Source organism: Crocuta crocuta, unplaced genomic scaffold, assembly GCF_008692635.1.
Source record: "Crocuta crocuta isolate KB4526 unplaced genomic scaffold, BGI_CrCroc_1.0 scaffold113, whole genome shotgun sequence".
NCBI classification, from domain to species: domain Eukaryota; kingdom Metazoa; phylum Chordata; class Mammalia; order Carnivora; family Hyaenidae; genus Crocuta; species Crocuta crocuta.
The window spans coordinates 1,438,658-1,451,905 of record NW_027530368.1 but is presented as its reverse complement, the minus strand read 5'-3'; the positions used below and the strand labels follow the sequence as shown (position 1 = coordinate 1,451,905).

The 13,248-nt window shown below is 39.5% G+C and overlaps 1 protein-coding gene across 1 annotated transcript in view; it reads right to left on the bottom strand.

Annotated features, from left to right (window-relative positions):
• Positions 1–13,248, bottom strand: part of SLC4A5 (solute carrier family 4 member 5) — a 107,258-nt gene that overhangs the window by 78,802 nt on the left and 15,208 nt on the right. Inside the window, 2 exon segments of the mRNA XM_077766262.1 lie at positions 1,934–2,014; positions 13,101–13,167. Of these exon segments, the coding sequence (XP_077622388.1) occupies positions 1,934–2,012 (79 nt within the window). The 5' untranslated portion in view covers positions 2,013–2,014; positions 13,101–13,167.

Here is a 13,248-nt window from a genome sequence, read left to right as displayed (position 1 = left end):
GATATTTTGTTGTACTGTATTCACCTTTCTTCTTGTGATGATGTGAGGTGATAAAATGCCTATATGATGAGATGAAGTAAGATGAATGATAAAGGCATTGTGATGTAGCATTGGGCTACTATTGACCAATGTCAGAAAGAGAATCATCTCCTTCCAGACCATGATTGACTACTGGTAACTGAAACTGAAGGAAGTGAAATCATAGATAAGGGGGACTACTGTATTTTTGAAGCCCAATAATGGCAACTGAGTGTTGAAAGCTACTACAGAATGGGAAATTAGACTCTGTGTTCTTACATCAAAATTTGTATTAACTTGATTTTATTTTCCTTGGAGGGGAGGCCTGTCTCTTGGCTCAAACTCCTGAAATGTAGATACTAAGGTCTGGGCATTCAATGGCTGCAGATATCACATAGAAACCCCATCAAGCTGAACCTTGGAGAAGCAATCTAGCCTTTTAGAGATATGTAGGGGGTCTACTCTGGTGAAAAGACTCTACGAGTCATTCCTAGGCATGGGAAAATGAGGTTACCTGGATGTCAGTGTCTAAATCTATTTAGAGCCCAACTCCTGCCCCACCCAGCTCACCTCACTGCTCATTCTTCTGAACCTCCAGTCTTTCTTGGGTAGAATGTAAGGTGGAGATTTTTATGAAGTATAGCCTTGCTTTCTAGTGGATCAGTATAAGAATGACTGGTGCTCCTCTTTCCTTCTCTCCTCTCCCTCCAGTATGGTGTGATTTCTCTTGCTCTATTCTATATTTCTTAACCAATCTGTAATTCGAATAAGCCATGGACACCAAAATTTAGTAGTTTTACTCTAAGGGCTTAGCAGATGAGTTCCTACTCTCTACCCTTGAGATGAGGAACAGCTGATTTATCCAAAAGGCCTCTGCTCAAGAGTCTGCTTCCCTTGGTGCTCCCTGGCTAGCTCTACACTTGCTCTATGGCCACAGACATCTGCCTCTCTAGGACTCAGTGTCCTCACCTGTAATTTGGGAATAAAATCCTTTCTCTACTGTTTGGGCAAGGTTTTTGAGAAGATAGAATGGGATGGCATATGGGAACATAATTATGAAAATGGTTACGGCTACACACCTGAAGAATATGCTTATTAAAGAAGTCAGGAGAGATGGCTGTCAGGATAATATTTTACTTTATGTCCTGGATCTAACTTGTCCCATTTCTTCCTGGCTCCCCTCATAATCGTCACAGTAGGCTGTGTAGCTGGTGAACTGTGGAGAATAGTTAGTCCTCCCCCGAGCTTCCTCCTTCACAATGGAGGACCTCTCCACTGACTATGAACACCTTGCAGTTTGGTTCAGGACAATGCCAAGTTCTCCTAGGAACTTTTCAGCTGCATTCTTCTCTATCGACAGCCCCAGAATGGCTCTACACATTCTGCAGTTCAACAAAGCATCCAGCTGGGCAGCGAGATTACTGTTTCCCCCCAAGTGGGGCTGGGACAGTGGTGGGGCAGTAGCCAGTCTGGTTGCTTCTTCATAAGTCCTGTGGTTGCTTTTCTGTAGAATGTAGGAACTAAGGGTCTCTGAGTCAGCATTGGAACAACAGATATCCCCACTCACCATCCTCTTGCACTGGTTTTAACTGAGTTGCCATTTTTAGAATCTATGAAATACTGGCATCTTGTATGGTCTTTACACCTTGTAAAATTAGGTAAATTTAATTTTGTGTTGGGGATGCTGTGCCCTAATCCATAGAAACAAAGTGCCAGTGTCCAGTCTTCAGTCTGACCATATGGTCCCTTTAAGACACAGTGAAGGCTGGTCCCATTAGATCCAGAGAAGACGCCATGGGTAAATTAGGGAAAGGAACTGACTCTCTAGATTCCCCTGCTGGAGGGCTGCTATAAGGGTATTAAAGAAATTGTCAGACCTCCTAGGGTTTGCATCAAGTTCTCAAGGTGATCTTACCTTCCTGATCCTGACATCTCCTCCTGTAGTGTGCAGGGTCCAGCTTCCCTACCCCAGCCTTCTCTTCTTCCACTTTCATAACTATAAAGTAAAAGATGAACACAGCCTCAAAATGTATACAACACTAAAAGGTAGGATATCAAGGAGAAATGGTCAAATCCATTCATAAACAAATTGAAGAAGCTCAAATATCTATCTCTAACAAAGAGAGAACACACCTCTTTTTCAAGTACAAATGGAACATTTAAAGAGAGCACATATACTAGGCCACAGGAAAGCCAAAGCCTTAGTAAATTTCAAAGAAACTATATCATACTTCTACAGTAAGAATGTATATATATTTATACACATACATACATCTAAGCTTGGAAACTAAAAGTAATTTACAGTCATGGGATTAATAGGAGACCACAATGGAAATTATTAGATATTTAGAATTCACAATTACAACTACTTAACATTGAAATTTATGCGATGCAACATACTTAGAGGAAACAAGGAAGGAAGGAGAGAAGGGAAAGAGGATGGAAGGATGGAGGCAAGGACGAAAAAAGAAGGAAAATAAATGTGATAAGCATTCAACTAAAGAACCTAGGGGAAAATAAAGAGAAAACCCAAAGACAATAGAAAAATGTAAATATAAAATATCAATATAATGTAAATAGAAAATGTAAAACCAGAAAACAATGAAATAGAAAAGAAGAATAGAGATGGTTAATAAATCCAAAGGCAATTATTTGAAAAGACTTAAAATAGACAAAATTGCAAAACTAATCAAGACAACAAATTCATAAGTAAACAACATTAGGAATTAAAGAGAGACAACTAAAAATACAGTGAAGAATTTAAAAATTAAAAGTGAATGCCATGAAAAACTTTACGGCAATACATTTTAACTTTTATAATAATAATAATAATTAACATTTCAGTGTGCCAGGAACTATTTTAAATGCTCCGTATTTATGACTGCATGTATGACTTCATTGACTCTTCTCAACAACCTTAAGTAACATTATCTTTTTAGGTTTATTTATTTTGAGAGAGAGAGAGAGAGAGAGAATCCCAAGCAGGCTCTGCACTGAAAGTGCAGAGCCTAACATGGGACTACAACTCAAACCATGAGATCATGATCTAAGCTGAAATGAAGAGTCACTTGAAATTAAGATGCTTAAGTGACTGAGCCATCCAGGCACCCCAGAGATAAGTAACATTATTATTCCCATTTTACAGATGAGGAAACTGAGCCACAGAGAGCTTAACTGACTGCCCAAATGGAGGAACAGATATTCAAACCTAGATAATCTTTTCCTGGAATTAAAGCTCTTAGCCATGGTGATGCCTAGGCAGCTCAGTTGGTTAAGTGACAGACTCTTGATTTTGGCTCAGGTTATGAACTCATAGTTCATGAGCTAAAGTGTCACATGGGGCTCTGTGCTGACAACAAGGAGCCTGTTTGGGATTTTCTCTCCCTCTCTCTCCCCCTCTCCCGCTCATATGTGTGCTCTCTCTCTTTCTCAAAATAAAAAATAAACTTTAAAAAATAAGCTGTTAGCCACAAAGCTGACAAATGGATATTTTACTAGAAAAATAATAGAATGATCAAAATTGACTTTAAAATAATTTTAAAACCTTAATAAATCAATAACCATTAACTGAAATGTTTATGGAAAAGGCATTACAAACATCCTTTCCCATATCCTATGGATAATTAATGAAGCTGAGTTATAGGCACAGAAGGATCATCCTTTTTTTCCCTATTTTTGTTATGTCTGCAATTTTCTCTATAGTGAAAATAAAAATAAATACCAGGAGTAGATAGTTTTTAAAAAATGTTTTATCTGAAACTTCAAGGATTTAGATAGTCTCTAACTGATACAAAATGGTTCTCAAAAGTAGAAAAAAAAGGAAATCAGAGGCAGTATAAACACCTGAAGACCAGGATACAAGATAGGACTTAAAGCAGGAGAGCTGGTTGCAAATCTTCATAAGGAGTCAATTAAACCCTCAGATCTCTCTCCTAGGAGTCTCCTAGAATACCTCCCCTTCACCACCCCCACCTTGTTCCAGAATATGGAGGGGTTAAACCTGAAGGCCTTTGGAAAACTAAGGGCATTGAGGGGTGAGGGGAAGATTTAAGCAAAGGCAGTTAGCCACTCAGCCCTCTGCCTAGTTGACTCCTAGAACACAAATGAAGCTTACACACTCCAGGTGGGAGACTGGAGGATTTACAGATCCTGATATTTTGGGGACCTCTAACATGGTGAGGGCTCACCATCTTGAGTTTATCATTCAACAAGTCCAGCTTGTCAAACAGCTGCTTGGTAGCTCCACTCCAAAATGATGGCCAGCCAAGAATCACCAGAATGACAGAGACCAAAACAAACAGAAAAAGAAGTCCAAGGAAACAGGAGCAAAGCAGGCAGCCAAAGAACAATTTAAAAAGCATATAATTCACATCTTCAAGTAGACTAGAAAAGACATTGTGTCCATGACAAAAAATAAAGTAGGATGCTATAAACCTGGAACTTTTAAAGAATAAGAAAGAGCTCTTCAAAATTAAAGATATGGTAGAAGAAATTTTTCAGTAAAAGAGTTGAAACATAAAGTTGAAAAAAGATGTGAGATAATAGAGCACAAATACAAATAATTTTTTAAATAATAGGAAAAAGACAAGGAAATCAGAGGATTGGTCCAAGGATCTAATATCAAGTTCTCAAAAGAGAGATCAGAAAAAAGACTAGACATGAGAATAATTCCCAAAAGTGAAGGATTTGAATTTCCTGGCTGAAAGAACTTGCTGAGAGCCAGAGAAAGGAATTTAAAACAAAATCCACTCTAAGTCACATCACTGTGAATTGTCAGAATATTACATATGAAGAAAACCTTTAAAATGTTATGGAAGAAGGGTGCCTGGGTGGCTCAGTCAGTTAAGCGTCTGACTTCAGCTCAGGTTATGATCTCATGGTTCATGGGTTTGAGCCCCACGTTGGGCTCTGTGCTGACAGCTCAGAGCCTGGAGCCTGCTTCAGATTCTGTATCTCCATCTCTCTCTCTGACCCTCCCCTGCTCACACTGTCTCTCTCTCTCAGAAATAAATTTTTAAAAAACATTAAAAAATGTTATGGAAGAATAAAATAAGTCACCTACAAAGAATTAGACATGAGAACTGGCATCAGACACAGTGGAAGCTCAGTTATGCCTCCAAAAATGAGAAAAAAATATTTCCAGCCTAGAATTCCAGTCCTAACCAAATATCAAATGTGACGGTAGAAAAAGGCATGTTTAGACAAGAAATGTCTTAAAATTTTACCTCTTACGCACTTCTTTTCAGGAAGTGATTGAAGGAAGAACCCCAGCAAGATGGAGGAGCACTTAAGAAAGGAGTATAGCATGTAGAAAATGGGCCCTACCACAAAAGATGGGCACAGGAGGCCCTAGGAAGAAGCTGTGTAGCAGTCCAGAGAGCAATGGGTTCATCTTAGATCAGGCGCCGCACAGGCTCTCTGAGAAAAACCTGGAACAATCAATTACCTGGATGCGTTTCACTGTTCTGAGAGGATACCAAGATTCTATCAAGAATAAAGAGTCAAGGGGCAATTGGGTGGCTCAGCTGGTTAAGCATTTGACTCTGGATTTTGGCTCAGGTCATGATCTCATGGTTTGTAAGCTCGAGCCTGCCTCAGGCTCCATACTGACAGCTCGAATACTGCTGAGGAGTCTCTCTCCTCTCTCTGCCCCTCCCCTGCACACATGTGCACACCCTCTCTCTCACTCTCAAAATAAGCAAATAAACTTAAAAAAATAAAAAGAATAAAGAGTCAATGGGGTACCTGGGTGGCTCAGTCACTTAAGCATCTGACTTGATTTTGGCTCAGGTCATGATCTCAGGAACCATTCATGAGTTCGAGCCCCACCTTGGGCTACACGTTGATAGTGTGGAGACTACTTGAGAGTCTCTCTCCCCTTCTCTCACTGCCTTTCCCTCCCTCTCTCTTTCTCAAAATAAATAAATAAACATTTTTAAAAAAGAATAAAGAGTTATGGAAAGGAAAACTGATCACTAAACACTATGTAACTCAAATGTGAGAATATTTATATAGTCATAATAAATAAAAATGAATATTAATTTAACCAAAAACTATGATATAAGCAGGGTAGGTATTCCACCAATGTGCAGTATCACACTGCTTGCTGTTTATGGCTGGTGTTCATTCTTAGGAGTCACATATCCATTCTGACTGGTCAGTGTCAATACCCTATGAGTTGTTAAACATTTTGAATGTCTACATTGGAAGTAACTATTTGAAGAGATGAGGAGATTTCAGGGGGAAGAGAGGTTGTAAGACACTTACAGAGGACATTGCTAGCCTACTGCCTGATGTCCATCCCCCTTCCTGCTCTGATTTTATTCAGAGCAGCAGTGTGGCTGACTAAAAATAATCACTTCCCCCAGATGCTCTTCAGCAATCTCTATCTAAAGAGATATAGGAGGAAGAACCTAGGAAGATTCCCTTCCTGGATGAAGCATCTGCAGAAGAAAGCCCCTTCATTTTTATTTCTTCTTCCTTCCTGGAGAGAGTTGTCAGATTCAGCAAATAGAGTTTTTCCCAGTTAAATATGAATTTTTTATACACAATCAACAATTTTTAGTATAAGTATGTCCCATGCAATATTTGGGCAAACTATTTTATCTGGCAAACTATTCCATCTCTATTTCTGGAGTGTAGACATGATGCCTGGAAGGGCAACAGCCATCTTGTCGTCATGAGAATGAAGTCCACGTGCTAATTACAGATACAAGGGGAAGAAGGATCCTGGATCCTTAATGTCTTCACTGAGCCATTCTATAGCACTGGACAGCCCACACTTGGGCTTCTTGGTATAGGGAACAATTAAACCACTGTGTAAATACTATAGTTAATTTTTCTGTTTCTCAAAACCACATCTGGGTCATAGGATAAAAGACTCTAGGACAGTATTTACTGGGCACATAAGATTCAGTTCTGTTAATAAGGAATACAGAGAGAATGGGCACTGAATGGTTGTGTACCAGTGTCTGCTACAGTTTTCAACATCCATTCCCTCCTTGTCTTGCTACAGTTTTCAACATCCATTCCCTCCTTGCCTTGCCTGTTTTGTACAGGTAGAGACACAGGGCCCTTCTCTGTTGTAGACACCTTCCCCAACTCCAGGCATGAATTGTGATCAATCTAAATTATTCATGGTGATCATATGGCCTTTGACCAGTAACTGATCTTAGGAGTAGTCATGTAATCCTATCAAGCCAGTGAGATTTAAATGGAAGTCCACTGAGTAGGGCTTGCAGAAAAGCTTTTATTTTCCTAATAAAAAGTGGCAAGCACCTCTGGAATGCACATTTAGCCACTTACCCTCCCTATTTTCCTGCACAGACCTCAGACATGACACTTATAGATGAAGCAGCCTTCTTGCACCAATTATGTGATGGGTATGAGAGCAATGGCTCAGGCTAAAAGGCTAAAGACCAGGCAGAAGGCTAGAGCAAATCTGGCTCCTGATAATGTCACTGAGATCCAGACTGCTTATCTCAGGGCTTCCCGTTACATGAAAAAAAAAAAAAAAGACTTTGTATATTTAAATTGCTAGCCAAATTTTATGTTACTTTTAGCTAAAGACCTTCCTAACTGATACATAATGGAATACTATGGGGAGTTCAAATGAATTAACTAGATCTCTGTGTATTAACACATATAAATCTCAAAAACATAAGGAATTTTTAAAAAAGCAAGTTGTAAAGAGAAACAAAATGACATTATTTATATAAAACTTCAAGACATTATTTTATATTTTATTGTTGATTGCTACATTTGTAAGTAGAAGCATAAAATCATGCAGAGGAAAGAGACACACTAACTTCCGGCTACTTCTGGGGAGAAGTGAGGTTTAATGCTGATGTTTTAGATGTATCTTTGATTTTTTGGACAGATATAAATAGATATGAAGCAAATATGATAAAATGTGAACATATGTTAATTCTAGACAGTGACATATGAATGTCTTACATTTCAAAGTTTGAAATGTTGTAATTCAAAATGTTAAATGAGTTTTTTTTTAAAGAAATAAGAGAACTCCCCAACACTATGACATAACAATCTCAAATAAAATGGGCCAACTGAGAACCTTGCACAAAGAAAGACTGAGGGGAAAATCCTCACACTTTGATATGTCATTATGAAATTTTAGAACACTAAATGAATGTGAAAAAAAGAAACTCTAAAAAATTCTAGAAATAAACAGGAACAGGTCATCTATAAGTGAATAAAAATCAGATTATCAGAAGATTTCTTATCAGGAACTTGGATAACCGAAGATGATGGAGCAATGCATCCAAAAATTCTGAGGGAGAATGATTTCCAACCTAGCATTCTCTACTTAGCCAGTCAAGACAGAGTGTAGAAGACATTTTCAGGCATGCAAGAAATCATTTTACTTCAGTCTCATAACTTCCTAGGAAGTTATTTAAGTATGTTGCCACCAGGAAACAAGGAGAAGACAATGGGGCCCAGGAGAGGGGCCCACCCAGAATAGTGAAGGGAGGTCCCTAGATGACAGGTGTGCCAAAGCCACAGTCAGTCCTCAGAAGAGCTAAAAACAAGGTTTCAGAAGGACCACTCAAGGAAAAGATGAAATGCCAGAGATTTGATATACTCCTTGAGAATTTGGAACAATTCTGACAAAGACAGAAAATGCAAAGAAAGGCAATTGGAAACACTGGGAAAAAATTAAAACTGCAAGAAATAAAATCGAATTATGGTACACAGTCATAGGAGTATAAACACTGATTGTTGAATTAACTGAAAACAATGATGATATATGTACATTCGGAGAAGGAAGAAGAGATGTGTGTGGTATAAGATAATTAAATATTTAATAAGATAATTAAATATTCACCTGTGGGTGGCTACTATCCAGCTCTGATAAATTGCAGGAGATACATATATATAAACCATATGTATACGTTATTAGTGGGGTCTTAGCCAATAGAAAAAGCTAAAAGAATTCCACGTGATCATCTTTGGGAAGTGGAACAGTGGAGTGTATAGAAAGCTGGAATGGAGTTTTTCTTGCTTTGTATTATAATCTCTTACATGTGTTACTTAGTTTTTAAAATATGGTTACACATTTTTTTAATATTTTAAGGCAAATAATTTAATATGACATGTGTACTCCCCCTTCATGCCATAATTGTATCCCCCTGAAAACCCATGGTTAAATCCATTTGTTCAGTGAATCATGTTTAACATACTCAAGAGAACTATAAAATAAAGAACCTTTAAGAAAGTGGTTCACAGTAGTTCTCAAACTTAAGCATTCATCAGAGTCATCTGGAGGGCTAGTTAAAACCTAGACTGCTGGGCTCCACCCCAGTGTTAATGATTCAGCGAATCTGAGGTGTACACTAAAGGTTTGCATTTCCAACAGGTTGATGCTGAAGCTGCTGATCCAGGGACCACACTTTGAGAACCACTGTTTTAAAGGAAAAAAACTCCCATTTATATTTTCAATTAAACTGAATCACTGTACACTGAGTTTGCTTCACATGAGCTTCACATACATAATAAGATCACATCTTTGCATTCAAGCCGGGTATTGTGAACTGGTAACCTTAGCAAGGATGCTCTGGTAGCTTCAGTTGGCTGGTGATTTTTTGAGAGTTTATATCTTCCTCAGCCCTCAGAGTATGAGGAGTAGAGAAGCTGATAACAGATTCTCTTTAACATATAGCACCTGCCTCTTAATCTTTTAGATGGGGACCTCTTCCCAACGACAAACAGGAAAGGCTATGTGACCCAGCCGGGCCAATCCAACACTCCCCATTCTCCCATCACAGAGGTTGGTTGTGTCCTGATCCCATGCCCAAAGCTGGGCCAATCAGAATACTTCCTAGGACATTTCCACTTGATCCATCCAAAAATTGCCTGTTCTGGCTCTGGCACTGGTGCTGTGAAGTTGACAAGCTTGGGTGTTACTATCTTGCTTGCCACATGGAGAAAAGCATCCAAGAAAAGTAGAGAAACAGTACTGATAACATTGTAACTCCCAGAGTCAGTGGATTCTGAACTGGCCTGATACAAATGAAATGGACTTTTTCAGCATGGTATAAAAACATATTCTTTCATATTTGAAGTACTATAGATTCTCAGATTGGAAACCAAAGTGAATGAAAAATGGCAATACGGATGTGAGCAGATGAAAACTTTATGCAACTATGGAAGCATGGAGATGTAATGTAGTTCATATTCAGGTGGATGCATGTCTCCCAGTTTGCACTAGTTGAGACCATTCCTTCCCCACCTCCTCTGTGCTGGTTCCTACCTCCTCACAACTTGAGAGAAGCTCCCTTCCAGGAATATGCAGGCATAGGAAAAGAACCCAGGCTGCCCCTGATCATCTTCAAAGGAAACCATTCATTTGAAACAAATCAGGCAGCATGTTGGCCATATGCAAAGTGTCTAGAAAAATCCTGCTCTAATCAGCAGCAGCATTGGTTCATCACAAACATTTCCAAAAGTGACCTAACCTTTGAAACAGAATTTCTATCTCCACATTTTACATAATATATATTAATTGAATGCTTTCATAATCTCATTTAATACAGACTAAAATTCAGTAGGGGCGCCTGGGTGGCTTAGTCGGTTAAGCGTCCGACTTTCGCTTAGGTCATGTTCTCATGGTTGGTGGGTTCAAGCCCCGTGTCGGGCTCTGCGCTGACTGCCAGCTCAGAGCCTGGAGCCTGTTTCAGAGTCTGTGACTCCCTCTCTCTCTGACCCTCCCCTGCTCACGCTGTCTCTCTCTCTCTCTCTCCTAGAAATTAAAAAAAAAAAAAAAGGAAACAGTTAAAAAAATAAAATTCAGAAAGGTGCATAATTTCACCGTTTTACAGATGATGAAATGGAGATTCAGAGAATTAAGTAACTTTTTTTCCTGTGTCACAAGGCCAGTCATGGTGGAGCTAAGAATGAAATTGGATTCTCTTTGGACCAAGGGGGAGAAGAAGGGGGGAAATGGTGGGGGAAAGGGAGAGAGGCAAACCATGAGAGACTCTTGAATGCTGACAAAAACTGAGAACTGATGGATGTAGGGGGGAGGGGGGATGGGCATGGAGGAGGACACTAGTGGGGATGAGCACTAGGTGTTATGTGGAAACTAATTTGACAATAAACTATTTGTAAAAAAAATAAAAATAAAAATGAAAATGAAAAAAAAAAAAGAAATTGGATTCTCTTTGATTCCCCAAGCCAAGGAAGTAAGGAAGGCAGAGAAAGAGAAAGGAAGGGAGAAAATAGAGGGAGATTGGGGGTAGGAGAGGAAAGAAAGAAGTCAAGATAACAAGAGATAGCGGAGTCTGAAAGAAGCCATCAACTTCTGAGTTCTAGGCCCTTCCAGATCTCTGTCTGAATTCCCATCTCCAAGAGCCCCCAAAAGCCTTATAATAAACCCTTCTTTTCTCTTCAGCTAGTTTCAGTCCATTTGAGCTATTTACATCCCCAGAATATTAACCAGTACAATGGCCACTGCAATATGTGGCCAAAGGAATTCTGCTAGTAACACACCAGCCCTTGGTATGTAGCAAATGAAAGAATTTGTAGCATCAGTTTTTCCCACACCAACCCCTCCACCATATAACATAATTCACTCATTATTATTCTCCCATCCATCTTTAGACCCTGGGGTGAGTATGGCTTTACAGTGAGGAATCAGACCAAATTCTCTTCTGTTCTAAGTCACTTAAGGGACTCAGCCCACTTTACTGCCCCTGCCACCAGCCTGGAATCTCATCTTGGATCCCTGAGAATGCAAACCCTACTGACAAAATCAATGCCCTAAGCCCTCAAGGCTAAGCACCAGAGTGCCACACCAGGAAACAGAAATCAGAGTCCCTCCCCAAGCAGCCTTAATGTCCACAGTAGCAAGGAGATGTTGATACAGCCAACCTTAAAGGTATGCAATTTTGCATGCATTTTGACTATCGAAACCCTGGTAATTGAATCACCTGCCATTTAACACTGCCACCTCCCCAAACCTCCTACCCCACCCTGTCCACCAAGGCACATCAGTTCAACCCAACAAATCCTCTTTGTTCCAGATATTTGCTCTAGACACTGGAAACAAACAGAACAAAATAGTTTCTTAGGGAAAGGAGGCAAAATATAGTAATAAATCCTCAAGATTAGCCATCCATATCTCTGGGGGAAAAAACTCTTTTGTTATTGTTGTTGTGCCACATTTACCGGTCAGCCTTTGGGGAGTTTTTCCTCCCATCCCATCATTTAAACTATTTGGTCTTATTATAGCTAAGAACAGGGACCAGTCCAACATCCCTATCCAGTGAACTCTTCCGATAGTTCAAAGTATTTCTTTAAATAAAGGACTTCCCGGAGGGCTCATCTGAAATTATTTTGTGAACTGGATTAACACAAATGACACAGGGTCATGCTGGGCTTTAAAAACTAAGCTTAGAAGCTAGAGAAAGGCCACCCTCCCAACCAGTAGCTTATTCATTGCCTCTGGGCCCTGCACACCTTACCCACAAATGACCCAGAAGAGGAAGGGAAAACAAAGTATCCCCAAGCTAACCACTAAAAACAAAACTAGGTGCAGTTTCCAAACCAAACAACAGAAATGTGCAATAAAAGGAGACTAGCCATTATTTACCTTCTATCCTTAGAGGTTATATCAACAGATATAATCTATTTTCCCTTAGCTTTCTGGGGAAGATGCAAGTCTCAGGCAGGGTTTTTGCTTATTTTGTAAAAATTTCAGCCAATCTTGTAAATTTGGCAAAGGCAACAGAAATTTGCATTGCCTAGAAAAAGATTCCCAGTTTCATCAGATGAGAACAACAGTGAACTAAGTCACCATGGTGTGAAGAGAGAGTGAATCTCATGTCATTTTGGTTAATTTGGAGTGAACTCAAGGCACAAGGGTGACTAATACAGTATAATTTTTTTAAAGAAAAGGCAGATATCCAGTGTTAATTTGGATGATTTATTCAGCTTTCACGGTATTCTCCATCTCAGTGTGTGTGAAGCTCATTCTCAAATACTGTGTTCATATTATAAAACACATTTTCCCTTATCTGCATAGTTTTGTCCACTATCTCTGAAACTCCAGGCTGCACACTTACCTTCACAATCTTAGCACTGGAAACCAGGATCCAAATCTCAGGAAGGCCAGAGTCACTTGCTCTGTTGCTGTTAGGTGGCAAGAAGGACGCTCTGTGATTTCCAGACTGAACAGTATTTGGGGCATGGGAGATTGACTTGTGGGGCTCA